The 19,155-nt window shown below is 40.3% G+C and overlaps 1 protein-coding gene across 2 annotated transcripts in view; it reads left to right on the top strand.

Moving 5' to 3' along the window:
* Positions 1–19,155, top strand: part of AK5 (adenylate kinase 5) — a 239,152-nt gene that overhangs the window by 104,729 nt on the left and 115,268 nt on the right. For both annotated transcript variants that reach the window (XM_075999468.1, XM_012787619.3), the window contains exons 7-8: positions 8,197–8,287; positions 14,480–14,556. In XM_075999468.1, the coding sequence (XP_075855583.1) occupies positions 8,197–8,287; positions 14,480–14,556 (168 nt within the window). The remainder of the gene's footprint in view (positions 1–8,196; positions 8,288–14,479; positions 14,557–19,155) is intronic.

The following is a 19,155-nucleotide window of genomic DNA, read 5'->3' on the forward strand; positions in this document are numbered from 1 at the left end:
ATTGTGGGGATTGAATAAATCCATATATAATCCAAATTATAAATTACAATTGATAAAAATGTATAAAGAAAACCTCTAATGCAGTATGTGGCACATTGTAGTTGCTCAGTATATGATAAGGTTACCTGGTGCTGTGTTTACAGTGCTGTTGCTGCTGAGTGCTGATGAAGACTCTGAAAAATATTCTCTGAGCTAATGTAGTAAGAGTAGTCAAAATTATCTTGAGCTAGCCTTCTCTTCTAGGTTTCTGTAGCAGAATAAACCAAAGCCATTATTATATTGTTAAAGCTTCAAGTTAAGGGAGAATTTTTTTCTTAAAACATTTCATAAATATCATGACAATTTTCTCTGGAATCTCTCTGTTGTGTTGACTTTTTGCCAACAAAATTTTCTAAATACTGCCCATAGTCTGATTATCCAGTGATCTAAAGATTCTGTACAGAACTCTGAGAAAATAAGTCTTTCACCCATATAGTCACAGCTTTCAAGTGTCCTGTACTCATCCCTTTGCATACCAACCATGTCTGGTTTTGGATCTGCCTTCTTGCATGTTTTTCCCTTATTTCATTCCGTTAAGGAATAATCTGTTCTATAGGGCTTGGCTCAGCAGGGCCAAACCACAGGAATTCTCATCAAAACATGGGATTAATTTGGCTTTCTGAGACAGAGAGTTGTAGCCACCCACTTCATTTACCACATCCACTTAGGCATTTCTCTCTTTCAGGTTTTGTGATTAATTATGAAGCTTTAGAAACATGGCTCTGCAAAGTAACACCAGCAGTCATTACTCCATTGTTGAAAATACAGATGTTACTCCAGGCACCATGAATTTTTTTTCCTTTTATTTCATCATATTATGGGGGTACAAATAATATTAGGGTTACATATATTGCCCCTGCCACTCCTCCTTCTCCCCAACGTGCCAGAGATTCAAGTGTGTCCAATCCCCAGGTGGTGCGCACCACACACGTTATGTAAGTATACACCCCTCTCCTCCTCCCCCCTCCCGCCCGCCCACCACCCGATAAAAGTTGTTTGTTCGTTTTTTTGACATTTTGGTTACATTGTATAACCTTGCCTCTCCCTAAGAAGGGTTAGAGGTATGCCCTTCCGCTCCAAAATGCTCGCCACATCCCTAAGATGTGGGTCTCCCCTCCTCCCGAATCCCAGGTGAGCATTGCCACCATTTGAGCACCATACTTTTAATCAGTCAGTACCAATTTGATGGCGAGTAGATGTGGAGCCCATTTTCCATACCTTGTGTCACCTGACTTTGGATAACGGGTTTAGGCTTAATCCAGGATAGCATAAACGGTGCTAGCTCACTGTCGTTTCTTAGAATTGAGAAATATTCCATTGTGAGCATATACCACATTTTAATTATCCACTCATGAATTGATGGGCACTTGGGTTGTTTCCATGACCATGCAATAGTGAATTGTGCTGCCATAAACATTCGGGTGCAGATGTCTTTATAATAGAATGTCTTATGCTCTTCTGGGTAGATGCCCAACAATGCTATTGCTGGGTCCTATGGTATTTCTATTTCTAGCTGTTTGAGGTATCTCCAAATTCTTTTCCACAAACATTGCACTAATTTGCAGTTCCACCAGCAGTGTAAGAGTATTCCTGTCTCTCCACATCCTCGCCACCATTTGTCGTTTTGGGATTTCTTGATATAGGCCATTCTTACTGGGGTTAAGTGGTATCTCATTGTGGTTTTGACTTGCATTTCTCTAATGATTCTAGATGTTGAGCATTTTTTTATATGTTTGCAGGCCGTTATTCTGTCTTCTTTGGAGAAGTTTCTATTCATTTCCATTTTCATTTCTTGATGAGATTGTTTGATTTCTTTCTTGATAATTCTTTTAAGTTCTAGATAGATTCTTGTTATTAGACCTTTATCAGAGGTGTAGAGAGCAAATATTTTCTCCCACTCTGTGGGTTGTCTATTTGCTCTACTGATGGTTTCCTTGGCTGGGCAAAAACTTTTTAATTTGATCAGATCCCATTTGTTTATTTTTGATGCTGCAGTGATTGCCTTGGGGCTCTTCCTTAAAAATTCTTTGCCTAGGCCAATGTCTGATAGGGTTTTCCCAACATCTTTTTCTAGGATTCTTAAGGTTTCATGCCTTAGGTTTAAGTCTGTTATCCATCTTGAGTGAATTTTTATGAGATGTGAGGGGCAGGGATCCTGATTCGCTCTTCTGCATGTAGCTAACCAGTTTTCCCAGCACCATTTATTGAAGAGAGATTCTTTTCCCAGTTGTATATTTTTGTCAGCTTTATCAAACATTAGGTTACCGTATACTGATGGTTTCATCTCTGGTATCTCAGATCTATTCCAGATATCCATGCTTCTGTTCTTGTGCCAGTAACAGGCTGATTTAACTATTATTGCTTTATAGTACAGCTTGAAGTCAGGAAGACTGATGCCTCCCAGTTTGCTCTTTTTATTTAAGATTGCTTTGGCTATACGAGGTTTTTTCTGGTTCCATACAAATTACTATTTTAGTGAAACATCCAATTTTTAGATGGAGAAAAACAGTCACTACAAAGAGAACACCAACCCATCAATCTTTGGGAGAGAATACTCCAAATATATAAAAGAGAAAGTGTGAAGGATCAGTTATTTACATGTGGAAGGATCTCCAGTTGCAAACAAGGAATGCCCCTCTTTTGGTGCTTAGAGAATGATACTTACGGGATATATAAAACTGAAACAATACTGATAACAGAGCCAATTTATTTCTTTCTCAACTGATGAAGAAAAGAAAAAAAAATGGGAAACAGACCTAAGTTTCATCAAAGGCAGAATCTTGAAAGGAAGATTGAACTGGTACCATCCTTTTTGGGTCCATTTAGGAGGTTTCATAGACCTAACATCGTTAGTTATGTGGAAAGCCCTGTCTCTATAGAGAAGATCTAGGCAGCCTTTTGTGGTCTGAAAATCAGAGCCAAAAGAAAACAAAAACAAAAACTCATTTCTGCTGTTAAAAATGCAAACTGTGATTGTCACTTTCTCCTCAGATAATGCATAATTCTACTCCCTCTACTATAATTTCCTTTCCTAATCTAGATATATTTGTATGCTTTTGAAAGATGTTACAGTATTTGTTATTTAAATTAAAATGTGTTGTGAGAGAACTACCAGGGAATTTGGTAAGCATTTCATTTTGAAATTTCCAATTGACTTCCCCAGCCCTCTCACATTAAATGACATAAAACAGATTAGGCAGACCATGTCCTCCATGTTCTGTCCCTCAAAATAAGAAGAGGGTCTTCTTAAGGTTGCTAGACATTAAATAACAATCACCCAAAATATAAAGTGCCCCATCCAATCGCAGAATTTCAGAGTTGGGAACAACTTTGGATATCATCTGGTCTATTGCCACACAATTACATCTCCCTGGCTCTTCTTCTGACCCTTGACATGTAAATAGGTTTTCACTCCTAGGAACCCTTGTCACTCTTCACCTGTGCTCCCACTGCAGCTCTGCCACTTCTGCTCCCCTTTGTATTTTAAAGTTAACAGCCTTGGTTCTTGTAGCTCAAAATTTTTCTCTTTAAAATAAAACAAGTATCCCTACTTGAGCTTCAAAACATTTTTTAGTAATCTCAAAGCCAGGAATGCCTTAGTGTATATCGGGGCTTTGCAACTTGGGCACTGCTGACACAGGATAAATCTTTCTTGTGAGGAGGCTGTGCTGTGTACTACAGACTACAGGCTGTGTAGCAGCATCCCTGCAAGTAGCCTGCCCACACCCTGCAAGTGTGACAGCCAAAAATGTCTCCTGACTTTGCCAAATTTCGGGGAGAAGGGGGAGGATTCACTCCTGGTTAAGAACTATTGATGTATATGGTTTGTTCAAAACAAATAACAAATGAAATGTGTAACAGTTTAAAAGCCAGTTCTCCCTTCACATACACACAAGCCTCTCCAACACTGAATATCATCATTTTGTAGAATTTTTTTGCCAATTATGTGGCAATTACGGTAATATTCTCTCATGATGCTCTCTAGGGTTCCCGTGTCATGATGTTTGCCAAAAGAATGGCAAGAAGAGTCCCAGATTGTAGGAGTAGGGTGTTGTAGAGAATGAAGAAGTGTGATTTAATTCTCTGGTCCTGATATGAGTGTAAACTGGCCTCAGCAATAGCTGCATGATACCAGCATTGAGGTAACTATGTGAATGAATGTTGTCTTCGTTGCTCGTGGCTCTGTGTTTGTCCAGAAGTTCAGGTGGTCAGTTGAAGAGTCTACCTAGCACATAATAGTTACTCAACAAATATTTGTTGAATGATTTCGTGAATTGTACTTTACTTTTGCCTCTTGGACAATCAGGTACTTTCATCTGTGCTGGAAATAAAAATATCTTTGCTCAAATTAGTTGGAGAATGTCAGATCTCCTGGAAAGAATGTCAGATCTCCTCAAAGTTTCTTGTATTCCTCACTCTACATTCTCAAGTTAAAAAAAAATAAAAAGTGTGTGTATGTGTTTGTGTGTGTGTGAGAGAGAGAGAGAGAGAGAGAGCACGTACATGTGTAGTACAGAACAAAGATATATCAGACATACTCCCTCAGCCCTAGTGACTCAAAGAGAGAAGAAAAAGAAGGACTACAATTTGTATCAGGCTCTACACTGGTGTGTTAAATAGACCATCTCTTTAGTCCTCACAATAATCTCTTAAGGTAGGTATTATCACCTCCCTTGTATAGATGCTAAGAAATGAGTTGCTCGAAGTCAGACAGCTGCAACAGGAGAGAGACAGCTGCTAAAGGGGAGAGCAGAAATTCAGATCAAGCCCCAGCTGAGTTTTAAGCTGAGACCAGTGTACAAGCCTCCCCCGGCTCACTTGGCCCCGTGTGTCCCCTTGGCCTTGCTTGCTTCTTGAATGGAAAGCCCTGTCCACCACTGCTCCGACTACCACTGCATCTCCTAATGCTGCTGGTGGTCCCGGCCAGCCTTTTCAGGGCGAGGACAGGGCCTCACCCTCCCCGCTGTGGCAGGACCCGCTGCAGAGCCCCTGACCCAACCAGACCAGAGGCTTTGGCTCCTTCCAGCACTGCTAGATTCAGATGCTGTGCCGCTCGCCGGGGCACAGGCTCTGGCTTCCCAGCGGCCACTCAGGGAGGCTGGCAGCACAGCTCCTCGCAGGGAAAGCTGGGACCAGTGAAAGACAGGAGGCTGAAAGGAGCCAGCGGATGAAGTCCTCTCCCTCCCTCCTCATGAGGAGGACTGTCCTGAGATGTCGTAGTTCCATTTAGCCTTTCTGGAGACCAAGCTACCAGCTGCGTCTTCTCGTCTTCTCGTGAAGCTGGGGCCCCGCTAAGTAACATTTCCCTTCTTCTTAACTTCACTTCCCCTTTTCCCTCACACTCATTGCCTCCCCACACACCCATATACATCCCAATAAAATGTTAACTTACAAGTTTTGCTTTCGTCTCCATTTTCTAGGGAATCCTGGCTTAACATTAACTTATATGCTTGTATTTATAAAATGACAATGCTGAAACCCATCCCTCAAAAGTCCAAGAAAAAAGTAAAAACGAAACCTCTCTTAGTAGATATTACCCTGTCCTGATGATCGCTTATATCTTGAAGGAAAAAACTAACCACAGTATATGGGTGTAAAAAGCAGTGCGCTGAGATGGCACTAATTGTACCTTTGTGGCCACCTTGTATCTGCCCTAACCACCACCTGTTTTCCTCCCCTTGCTGTTAGACTAAAGGGCTGTGTTAACACTCACTGGAGCAGAATGGATATATTTGTCTTACTGTAATGATCATATGCCACCTGGTAGGATGGAAAGTGTTAGTCATCCCAAGTTCAAGTCCTAGCTCCTCTGCTTATTAGCCGTGTGACTTGAGAAAGTCATCTCTCTGGGTAGATATTTACTCACTTGTGAAGTAAAATAAGACTCTCTGCCTCACCTTTCCCGTGGGTGGATGTGACATAGTGAAAGCACTTGGAAGTGTTATACATATGTGCTTTGACTGTATAAAGGGAGGTGAGGAAATAACTTTCTAACTTAGGTTTCCCAAATTTCCCTCACTATATTTCCCAAATAATGAAATACTTCAGCAGGAAAATAGGAATAAATCACTTAAATCTTCTGAAATATCTTCAAGACATTAATAACTGAGATTAAAAGTGAAAGGATTGAGACTTCCACTCATGACCAACATGGAATAAAAGAGACTGGATTCCCCCCCCCCATGTAAAACAATTGAAAATATAAAGAGAAAAAAATCTATTTATAAAAACAATTTTCAGGACATGAGATGTCAAACAAGGAAGTGATCCCTGGGAGAAGGGAAACAGATGCAGTGAGCCCTAGCATTGCTTCAGCTAACTGTTGAAGAGAGAGAGTTCCAGAGAGTTCCCCGGCTGCAGTGCAGGGAAAAGAAAACCCTGGGAGGTTGGTGGGCGCCATGAGTTGAAGAGATGGAGCTGAGTAAAAGAAACCAAGGCGGCTAGAGTTCTCAGGAAGAAAGTATCAGAGATGAGAGAGATGCACAGAGAACTCTGGAGATGTGCAGAGGATGCCCCTCCAGGGTTCAGCGGAGTCCTCAGTGCAGGCATGTGAGAAAATTACCTGAAGCTGAGAAAAGAACCACCCAAAAAGATTAGAGGGAACAGTACCTGTCCTCACTCCAGGCTTGGAATAGTGCCTGTGTCCTCCAGCCAGACTGGAAACCTCTTAATTCACAAGGGATTGGGGAGAGTCTTGCCTCAACAGTGTGGAAACAATTAGCCCTAAACACAACACTGCTCTGGTCCAACCCAGCAGATCTTAAAAGAAGACCTAAACGATCGAACTATTTCCAAGTAACTAAACTACATTCCAGAACAAAGCTCCAGTATATTTGTAAAGACACAAAAATATCCAGTACCCAACAAAGGCAAGTTGCCAATACCCAGCCTCCAATAAAAAATTACCAGGCAGGCAAAAAACAGGAAAATATGAGGGGGGGGAAAAATCAATCAAAGCCAACTCAGAAGTGACACAAATGTTAAAATTAGTAGGGAAGGACATTAAGACAATTTTTATGATTGTATTTCAGAGGTTCTAAAACTTAAACAGAGACATGAAAGATTTGGGCAGGGGGCGGGGAAGTCAAATCAAACATCTAGAGATGAAAACTACAATGTCTGAGACGAAAGATGTTCAGGATGGGATTAACAGTGTGTTTATACAGTGGGATACTACAGAGGAATGAAAAGGAATGAACATGGGCATAACAACATTGATGAATCTCAAGATAGTTGTGCTTGAGTAAAAGAATCCAGACAGAAAAGATTGCATGCTGTACTATTCACTTTATATAAAATTCTATAAAATGCAAAATACTGTTACAGAAAGCAGATCAGCAGTTACCTGGGGAAAGGGGAAGGAAAAGGGATTCTGAAAGGACATGAGGAGATTTGGGGGGAGGGGTGATGGATGTGTCAACTATTTTTATTTTTATGATGGTTTCACAGGTGTATACATAAGACATATAATTTGTATACTCTAAACGTGTGTGCTTCATTGTATATCAGTTATAACTCAGTAAAGCTATTTTTAAAACCTAAAGAGACAAAAATGTGTTAAACCACTGAACAACTTGGAAAATAGAGAATTCATAAAAATAGCCATGTGTTATTTTTAAATATTTCGAATTTTATAAATTTTGAAGAATGGCAAAATAAACATTTAAATCTATAATTTTTGTTGCACCTAAAACTATAGTGTCCCTATACTATAATATAGTATCTATAGTATCTAATGTAGTGTTTCAAATTTGGTTTGGGGGTTCTTTTGTTCTTTTTTTAGCAATAAATTAGAAAATCTTTCCTCCTATTGTTTAGAACTAGATATTTTCATGGTTTTTCAATTAGAAAAACTAAGTTAGAAAGCCACAAGGTAAATTTCAGTTGTTTTTTTCTAAAACTTGTTTCATAAATTAAGAAAATGCTATGCATCTTTCTTAAACATAGGCGACTCTACATTTATTGCCTAATATTGTTCACTGTTTGATGTGAGGTTTGGGCTAAAAACCCTCTAAATGTCTGATTCAAGACTCAGATGCTTTCATTCCTGTTGTCCTGCTTCATTAGAGATACAATTGTATGATGCATGCTTATTACGTTTTGGAATTAATTTATGTACTCTCATGTTCCAAACTTGTCTGTCCTGATTTCCCCCAGTTTGATGCCGACCGAGATGAGGATGAGGTGTTCTATGACATCAGTGTGGCGGTTGACAACAAGTTATTTCCAAACAAAGAGGCTACAGCAGGTAAGTCACTGTGACCTTTGGGCAAACAGTACACCATGATCACCTGCCAAGTGTCTGGGGCTTTGTATTAATGGATGAAGCTCACCAGAGTGCTGTAAGGTTATGAGGATGACACTGTCCTGAGTCTCGTGCTTTCTCGTTAAAAAATAAAGCTACAGAAAGAAGAGAAGGGTTATAAATCCTTACATTCACTTATAGTTCCTTATAGTCACTGCTTTTCTTCCTGTGATTGCACATGTAAATTAACAGGGAGTCACAAGGCAACGTAGGTCCTCTGTTACTACAATAGAAAAAAGACCTAACCTAACCCATACTTTGTGCAACAATTAAGTTACAATTCCTTGAGAACTCCCTCACTCACACAGGTTTCTCCCATGCTGCTTGGAAAAGCATCCCTCTAATCTGGAAGCCACCCCTATCACAAATAACAGTTCCTGTTTTGACACCGCCCCTTGTCTTCCTAAGCACTCTTGCCTGGAACTTTGCCTTTGGATGTTGGTGCAGAGAAATCATACCCCCTTCCATAGGCAGTGCTCAGGTTCTATCTGACCTCCTCATTCTCCTTTACTGTCTCTGACTCTGGATCAACTCATTGTCCCACATGGCTTCAGCTGTCAGTTCTATATGGTTGACTCTCCAATCTTAGCCTCAGTCCTGATCTTTCTTCTGAGTTGTGGCCTCAAAGGATAAAGACCAAAAGCTGTAAAGAAAAAGGCTAACACTTAAATTTTTAAAGCACTATTAGAAGCCACTAGAGTAGCTTCAAACAAAGGCAGAATTATAAGAAGGACAAGGTGGTATTGTTTTTCTAGGAAGACCCATAGAGCACAGATAACTCTTGTAAATTCACCTGCCTGATTTTCTGGTGAGATTTACAAAAAGTTAGCCTACTGCAGAAAAAATGGAATATTGAGAGTCACGTAAATAAGACTATTGCTACTCTGAAAAATGCTATAACTCCTGTGTTTTTCAAGTTAATATTTTAGTTAGAACCTGCTTCAAAAATAGCTACTTCTAATAACAAATATCTAACTGCTACATGTCCTCAGTTTGCTAATTCAGTGAAGTGGAGGGGTTGATTTAAGCTTCTTTAGAACTCCTGGAGTTTTGTGGCTCACTAGTGGCATTTCACTAGTGGCCTTGTCCTGCAGTGATGCAACTGTGGTGACTGCTGTGATAGTAGGAAATCTGCCTGAGGGCAGGTGCTGTGTCCTCATTCTCTTGACATGCCCTTGGCAGAGTGCATAGTGCCTGGCCCATAGCAGTGGTTTCCAAGTGTCTTCTCTTTCCTCTCTCTACCTCCGAGCTTATGAACAGACGAGTCTTGTACCTACAGCCTCAACTTCCACTAGCTCCCTTCTACTCCTGAGACCCCTGAAATTGGGCTTCTGCTCCAGCCTTCAAATCAGCCTGCTTACACCCCTTCCAAAAGAATAGCTGCTACTAACATTATGCACTAGCCAGATCATTTACAAGGACTGCCCCCACAGACCATTCATAAGGAAATTTTTGCTGGCCTCCCATAAACAGGTACATGATTCCACACTAGCAATGCTGATTACAAGTTTATCTTCCCAGGTGCAGAAGAGACACAAGATCAATCCCTCTTCCACCTACACAGGGACATCTAGACCATTAATCCTTCCTTTACTCCCTTTTTAAAAATTCACCTTATCAAATGTCGATTTCCTGGGCCTCACAAAAACCATATGACTCACTACTCACCCCCTCTCCTTTTTCTTTTTCCCCTTTTTCTTTCTGTATGCCCTCTCCCCTTAAATACCAAGCTCCTAAATCCCACTTGGGAAAAAATAGTCACAGATGCTGTGGCTTGTATTTTTCCTGGGCACATCAAATTTTGGCTTAAGAAACCTCCACTGACTGAAAAAAAAAAAGAAAAAATCAGCCTGCTTTCTCTGTCACAGACCTTGCTGGGTGCAGTGAGCCTGGGAAAGACTGTGGTAAGGACTGTGGTAAGTGGTGCTTCCTCTGTCGGAGGCAGCCTCTACACAGCTCAGGCCGGTGTTGCATGAAGGAATGGGCCAGTGGTGCTGGGGCCTTCTCTCTCTGGAGAGAAAACAGAAACCTGCTTTTGCAGGTGAAATCTCCTGGCTTGCAAATATTGGTGACTCATTCAGTAAACAAATCATATCTGTGGCCTGTGTTCTGTGAGTTGTCAGCCTCCAGTTTTTGTCCCCCCACTCTTCTCTTCTCTCTGAACTCTCTCTCTCTCTTTGCAGAATCTCAGCTGCCCCACAGCTCCCACATCACCTCCCTGTGAGTGACTTGTAGTTCTCCTTCCTTGCCTTACTTAACCTTTCTGCCAAGAGCCAGGCAAGAACGTTCTTGCCCTCACACCCCACACTGATCATCATTCTTCGGGGGCACTTGGGAATCCAGACCTTCTTCTCTGTTCCTCCTGTGCTCATCAAAGGCTTTGTTCTTCCTCATCCCTGGCCCCTCCTGTCTGTTGCTGTCATGGGGATCTTCATAGAATGCAGTTCTAATCATCCTGCCTCCCTGACACAAAAAAGAAAATGACAAAACCTTCAGTGACTTCTTGTAGTCTGGGAAACCAGTGTCCTTAACATAGCAGAAAGCCCCAAATCCTTAGCTCTCTTACAGCAATACTGTTTCTGCCACATCACCTCCCCCTTACCCACACTCACTCCTCTGGTTCCCTGAATGCCTCAAGAACCTTCCTGCCTCAGGCCACTTGCACTTGCTCTTCCTGTTGCTTAGAAATTCCTGGCCCTATTTGCATCCTTCACTCTCCCAGCTCCATAGCCCCATCCTGCCCCTGTGCCTCAGTATAAATGTGATTTCCTCAAGAAGGCTTTCTCAGGCCTCTTCCCAAACCAGACAAGGCCCTTTCATAAGTCCCTGTGACTCCCAGGCACACCAGGTCTTCTTTGGCTCCAGGGTGGAGTGTGTATTTTCTTGGCCTCCATACATTTTCTTACATACTGCCTTTAACCTCTGCACCCTTCAAGCCGTATCTGCAGTGTCTCCTCCCCTAGGGAGGCCTCCACTAACACTCCTAGCATAACTATCTGGCTATATCACTCAAGCTCCCTGGGCCTCCATTTCCTTATCTATGAAGAGGGAATAATAATAGCACCTACTTTATAGGATTGTCGTGAAGAGCAAATGGTTTCTGTGTGTAAAGCATGTGTCTGTGACATTGAAAAGGCTATGCATGGGGTCATAACTTTGCTGAGGATTTGAGGGCTCACAGGGAGGAACCACATCTTGCACAACACAACTTTTTCTCCTTTTTCTCGGTCTACTTCTGTTCTCTTCTCCCTCTCTCTCTCCCCCTCTCCTTCAACCCCTGTCCTAGAGAACTTAAAAATCCTCCCCTTCCTCTTTTCACCGAAATAGTCTACCAACTATTCCTCCAAGAGTTCACCTTCTAGTCCCGAATATTGTCAAGATATTGTTCCAAAGAGATACAGTGCTATTCCTCAAAGGAATTCTGATGCAAACTCTTATTAACACTCTCCATGCCTACTGGAATTAGAGCAGGATTCCAGTCCTAATGCAGGTTGAGCTCTTATAGGAAATACTTAATGTTGGTAGAGCGAGTGAATGAGAACAAGATCTATAAAGTCAATTCGTATCATCTTCCCACTTAAATTTAAGGAGACAATCTGAAAATAATATTTTTCGAACTCCTGACCTTGAGCAATCTGCCCGCCTCGGCCTCCCAGAGTGCTAGGATTACAGGCGTGAGCCACCGCGCCCGGCCTGATGAAAATAATATTTTTGAAGACCATTCTGCATCTAAAACTAGTGGCACTGAGTGCTCCCTATGCGGTTCTGTATTTCAGCTCATACCTTTCTCCGTTATCTATAGAAAAATATTCTTAAATCTGAAAAGAAATTGAGAAATTCAAAACAGGGGCAAATGAAAGCCACACTAATACTTTTTTAAATGTCCTAATTTTGCTGTCTTTTTTGAGTAACAAGATCATTGCAGTTGTTGTATGTGTTAAATTATCCAACAAAAGAAGGCAAAAATGTGTACATATGTCTATATTTACCTCCATATTTTGTATGTCAAACCTTGGACTATTATTAAAGGTCCAATTTTCAGCGAACCAAGCAACCCATGCTAAAAGAAAATGAAAGCCATTCAATCATTATCTGAGCTGGTAATGATATCCTTTGTCTATTGCCTATGTCTATGATATATTATTACTGTTGCCAGGAGCAACAATGTGTCAAGGAATTGCATCCCTTAATGTTACAATAAAATTTCTGTTAAAAGCATTTTATTAGGGAAGCCAATCTCTTCTTCCTTATGAGCATGAGATTTTCTTTTAAACAAAGATCTTTTCCTTCTACCGTTGCTGAAGATAGTTTTCTAATTATCCTGCTCCAGTTTCAAATATTAATGCATATCTGTTAACTATGTTGATTAAGAGCCCTTTATGTTGTACTTTTTGAAAACAACCGAAAGAACAGTTTCTAATTAAGTAAGTAGGACACAAAAACTAAAAGCAGCTATATGTTTAATAAAATTTCATGTTCTGATCACGTTCCTCACTCCCCATGAATCACTCTGCACACAGCTGAGGTGCGGGAGTCATTCGAATCCTAGGAGCTATTACCACTTTGACTAGTCAGTAGTAGATAATAACTGTATTGTACAAGTAATGAAAGCTAACTAAAATGTGTGTTATATTTAATGACGCTGTCAATAGCAGACACCTAGAAAGGAGCACTGATTGTCACCGGCTTGAACGAGCATCCTTAATTCCACTTCTGATTCTCCCATTTTGGCAGCCGCCCCTCGACCTGCCTCATCACCAACCATTCACTGTTCCTTGTTTTCTCAGAATGTAGAATAGGTAGCATGCTCCTCCGCTGCGCACTACTGTGGGGAAGGAGAATATTTATAAAGCCATTTGGATTGCTACTGCTCAGAACCTAGAGTCAACAGGGTGTGTTAGAAGAAGTAGGAGCTACCAGTTCTGGTTTTGATCTCAGGCATGTTCTGCATGACCTTGGCCAAGTTATTTAACTTCTCCGCATCTCATTTTCCTCTTTTCTAGAATGAGGGGGTGGGATTCTGTGAAATACTGGTTCTAAAATGTCTGTGATCTTATAATGGAAAAATATAAATTTTACTTCTGACATTTTCACTGCCTTATGAGTGCAAACTGAACTTCAAACTGTGCTTTAAGACACTCAAGCATTTTGGCCCTAAGATACAGCTTACAAAATTCTTTATTTGAAAAATACCAAAAATACAAAGGGAGAAAAATTATATATAAGCCCACTAATTAAAAATATATATATGTATAAATTAAAGTTTCCCCAATCACCCCTCTAATCTTTGTTAATAGAATGGTGGGTAGTCTTCCCACCATTGTTCTTTCAACCACCTTATTAACAATGGACTTAGGAAAGGCTGCTCTGACAATGTGACCATGTGAGTGGCACCGCCTAGAGCTGTTCTAAACACATTTACCCAACTCTGTGGCCCATTATGCAACTCTACAATTACTTTTCCAAAATGGTTCGATGGTTCAAGCAATCTCTCCCTTGTCCCGTCTCTTCCATTAAACTGTAAGCTACGTTGTGAGGGCAGGGCTGTGTTTCATCTCTGAATCTAAGAACAAAACTTAGAAATTATAGGCATTTAATACATACATACTGAATAACTGAAAAATTAATGAAAGAACATTTATATTTACCTTTATAGATCTTGTTCTCATTCGCTCGCTCTACCAACATTAAGTATTTCCTATAAGTGCTCAACATGCATTAGGACTGGAATCCTGCTCTAATTCCATTTTGAAAAACATCATCATCATTTACAAAAAAAAAAAAAAAAGATACAAACACAATAAACAATGGTATTACTGTTTAGTATTTAATCAATTTAGTAATGGCTAGTAATTTTTCAATTTGGTAGACAGAAGGGATAATGATAAGAAAAGAGAAGATAAAAGTAGAGAAGAGATGAGAAAAGACTTCTTCTGACAGGTGGAGACTGTGTCCAGAGTATCTCCATTTTCTATCCTCCAGCCCAAACATTGCCCTGGCAGGTGGGAAGAGTCTAGAAATGTTTATGAATTTAATGTAACCATAGGACAATATGGGAACCTACTGGGGGATTTTTTGCTTTAGAAACATACATAGACAGCCTCCATCAGCTAATCTTTCCTTTCCTAATCTTAGGTTCAGGTGACCTTGATCCTTCAATGATGTTGGACACAGGAGAGATCATTGATACGGGATCTGATTATGAAGATCAGGTAATTAAAATCTAAAAATACTTCTCTATTTAAATGTTTTTCATTTTAACCTGTATAAATATTTTATGAAAATTAGAATTATAAACCTTCATTCTGTAAAATCTTTATAGATAACTGATAACATATTTCATGACAAATCAATAGTAGTCTACAGCTTTCATTCATTACAGCTGGCTCTTTGGTCTTCCCTTATTCACAGATCCAAAATAGCCATTAATTAAGGAAAGGTCTATGGTCCAAGGTTAGATGATATAGAAACGAGGTTCTCTTGCCCAAGAATTTGCTTGTGTCTCTGTCTCTTACCGCTAATAAACTGATAATATTTACTGAGTATCAGCTACAGGTTCAGGGCTCTGCTAGTCTATTTCTAACCTTTGGAAGGTAATGATGACTGAGGAAAACGTAGCCAAGACGTTAAATACATTTTCTGTTGGAATAAAACTGAAGAAATTTTTCTGGGTCATTTTCCTCTCAGCAGAAGAACTCTTCCTGCTGCTATATTTTAATGATTCCAAATAGTTGGCAGATGATCCAACTCCCTAATTAGGTTTTATTTTTAAAGAAAGGATAATGTCTAAAACTTTCTTCCCTGTTTTATCAGTGCTCCTCAGCAGTGGCTGAAAGCCAAGCAAACATGTTCTTGTAGGCGTTTTTTTTTTTTTTTCCTCTCTTCAACTAATATTCCTCACAAATATGGCAAACACATCTGAACGGTGTCCACATGCAATAGCTGGCTGTACATTTCATATACATATTCGGAAATTATTTTCTTGAGCATTAAGTTTCTTCCAACAGTACAAAGCAAGGAGACAATACAGACAAGTGCTATAATAGCTACCACGTATTTACAGTAATTTTTAAGATTTATTAAGCACATACTAAGTGTAAAATATCATGCTAAGTTCCTTATGTTGACAATACATCTACGTGCCACAACATCTGTAGGAAATAGAAATTATTATATCTACTTCACAGGCAAGAAAATTAAGACTAAAATAGTAATTTGCTCAGGATTACACAAGTAGCTTCACAGTGGGGATGTGAACTTAGGGCACATTGCCAACACCCACAATATACTGCCTCCCATCCTAGCCACCAAACACAGGCCACTCAGTGATGCGTTTTGGGGGCCTTTTCATTTGCTAACCTGTAAGGCCACAGCAGAGGCAAATGCCAAAGAACCGCTCACGATCTAAAATTACAGACTGCTTAGAAATGAACCATAACAGGGAAGCCAGCTGGTTAAATGAATGGAAGGTTCCCTGCCCCCAAGAACGAGGGGGAAAAAAAACAAAATTCCAAAAGAAATTGAAATATAGGAATATTTAAAATATTCAAAGAGAAGGTCAAAAATCATGAAACAAATAACAGGAACAAAAGGGAAAAAAGAAGCAGAAGGGAAAAGAGAAGAAACACATTCTAGGCAGAAAAAATGTTGTCATTGAAATAAAAATTCAGTTAACGGGTTGAATAGTAGACTAGACACAGCTAAAAGGAGATTTGCTGATAAAGCAGAGGAAATTGCCTTAGAATAAAACAGAGAGCTAAATAGTTGTCAAATTGAGAAAGAGTTTAGGACATACTGAGGATAGAATGATTGAGCCAACATATTCTAAAGGGAATTCCAAAAGGAAAGCATGGAAAGGGTGGAGCAGAGGCTGTATTTTAACAGATAATAGTTGAGAATTTTATAGAGATTTAAAAAAAGACACATCCCCACATTGAAAGAGTACATCCAGTCCTGAAGTCCTGAGCAGAATTTTTTTTAAGAAATCCTCTCCTATTCTTTTTTCATTTACTTATTAATTAATAATTAATATTTACAATATTAACTGAGTACTTACTATATGCCAGGTTTTTTTAGGCACTTGGAATATATAATTATACAACATAAGCAAGAACTCTTGCCACAGGAGCTTACATCTTAGTGAAGAACAAATAGTAACCTATAAACATAATAAATTAGTAAATTCTCTAGATTGTCAGAGATGATAAGCTCTATGACAAAAGAAAAAGTAGAACAGGGTAAGGAATTAGGAATTCTGGGGCAGTGGACAAATTTTAGTATTCAACAGGATGGTCAGTATTTAATGGGATGACCTAATTAAAAAATGAACAACTTAACATGTAATGTAAAACATCAGAGCACAGAAGACAAAAATAAAATACTAAAGGTGAAAAAACATTACCCATCTTTTCAGGAATAACAATTTGGGTGACAACAGATTAAATGAAGGAAAAACTTGCACATATTGAGCACCTACTACAAACCAGGCACTGTGTTTTATGGTTTACATGCATCATTGCTAGTCCTTACAATAACTCAAGAAAGTACCTCTGCTAATCCTTCATTTACAGCTCAGGAAATTGAGGCCCACAAAAGTGAAGTGACTTTCCAAGACCACACAGCTATTAAGTTGTAGAGTCAGGAATTGAACTTTACCTGACACCAAAATCCAATTTCTACTTTCGCCACTCAAAAAAAGCTGTTATCAAGGTCACTGGTAATCTCTTGCCAGTGCCAGTTAACACTTTGTAGCTATCTTTCTTGACCTTTGCTGCATTTGACACTGTAAACCATGAGTCACCAAAACTTTTTCTACAAAGACCAGGTAGTAAACATTCTAGGCTTTGTGGGCCAGATGGTCTCTGTGACAACTATTTAAACTCTGCCTTTGTTGTACAAAAGCAGCTATAACAATATGTAAACAAACAGGCATGGCTGTGGTCCAGTAACACTCTATTTATGGATATTGAAATTTGAATTCCATGTAATTTTCATGTGATTTATTTCAAACATTTGAAAATGTAAAATTCATTCTTAGCTGAGAGGCCCTACAAAAACAGACCACAGGGTGAGTTTGACCTGCAGGCCATAGTTTGCTGATCCCTGTCATAAACCCTTCCCCCAGTTATAGGTGCTTCACATTTATTGCCTCATTTTATCCTCAGATAACTACATAAGATAGATATTATTATCATCCCAATTTTACTGATGTGGAAACTGAGGCACAGAGAAATCAAGCAGCTTGTACAAGCTCACACAGCTGGCAAGAGGTAAAAGCAATATTCAAATCCAGAGGCAGGATCAAAAAAGATAGATTAGACTGTGCTGGGATAGCAAATAAAATTCAAAATCTGAGTGCTTTGCTTGCAGAGGTCCTTTTACTTGCAACTTCCAAAGGAATCATGCATGGGAAGGACAAGGACTTGAGGAAGATGTACACGTGCTTAATTGTATATTGTCTCACTAGCAGCCCTGGTCACTGGCTCTACCCAGATGCAAGCAGGCCCCTCCCCAGCCCCAAAACCTGACTTAAACTGAATTTTCAGGAATCAGTGCCCTTCTGTAGCTGACAGGGGCCACTACATCTTCAGCTAAGTGAATGCTAATGGAGCTTACTTATGTGCCCAAGAAGGGAGAGAGGCACTTAGTAAGCACCAAGCCAGCCTAGGCCACAAAACTCCTGCTCCTAGCCACAGGCTACAACGCCAGCCTCCATGTGTTCACCTTCCTCCTCGGTTCATTCATTCTTGGTTCCCTTGCTGAACTCCTCTGCATCAGCCTATTATTTAACTGTGTGCTCCCTGGCATCCTGGCTGTGGCCCCTTCTCTCCTCACTGCACACATTCTCCTTTGAAAAGCTTGGTCACAGCTGTGGTTTGGGCTTCCCTTAGAGCTTCCTGGTGAGCTCCTGTTGCATATGTCCAACTACTAAATAACACTAGTTGGATTTCCCATGTGCATCTCAAATTCAACATGTCCAAAACCATGCTCACCATCTTCCCCCACAAAGTCTGTTCTTCTGTTTTTCCTATTTCTGTGAATGACACCACCATCCCCCCAGCTGCCCAAGCCAGAAACAAGGGCGTCTTCCTACCCTCCTTTCCTTCCCTTCCTCCCTACAACAGTTTGATCAAGAAGCTGGTCAGTTCTGTGCAGGAATTGCTCCTCCCCTCTCTAGTCCACAGCCCTCACCTTGGTCCTGGGACCATAGGGACAACCTCCTAACCAGTCTCCCTGCCCTGGTCTGCTCACCCATCACATTGAGCTTCCTGAAATCACATACAGTCATGGTATTCCAATGCTTAACACTTTTCTTGGCTCCTCGTTGATTTCAGAATTAAATCAGAACCTCTTAGCTTGGTACATAGAAACTTTCAAATCTGAATCTGACCCCTTTCCTCTCCAAACTCATCCCTGGCCAATCATCAAAACACACTGATTACGTCAAGCCATTTGCAGTTCCCCCAAGAGGGTTCTGCTTCGCACAGGCACTTTCCTCTGCGTAGAAGTTTCCCGAACCCTATCACCTCTGTCCCAGATAACCCCTGTGCACCTTCAGGACCAAGCTTCTCCTCAGGGAAGCCCTTCTCTTGTTACATGTCTCATTCACCTTCTCAGCCGGCCCCTGAGACCCTGTGCTACGACATTCTCTTGCAGTTCAGGGACTGTGTTCTGCTTTGTGTCTCCTCAGTGCCTGCTACAGAGCCTGGCATATAGCATATGCTCAATAAATATCCATTTTTAAGCCAAGAAAATGAATTCCAGTTCTTCTAATTAATGTGTGATTTTTTTGTAACTTGCTTAGCCTCTTT

Source organism: Microcebus murinus, chromosome 2 (genome assembly GCF_040939455.1).
Source record: "Microcebus murinus isolate Inina chromosome 2, M.murinus_Inina_mat1.0, whole genome shotgun sequence".
In the NCBI taxonomy this organism is placed as follows: domain Eukaryota; kingdom Metazoa; phylum Chordata; class Mammalia; order Primates; family Cheirogaleidae; genus Microcebus; species Microcebus murinus.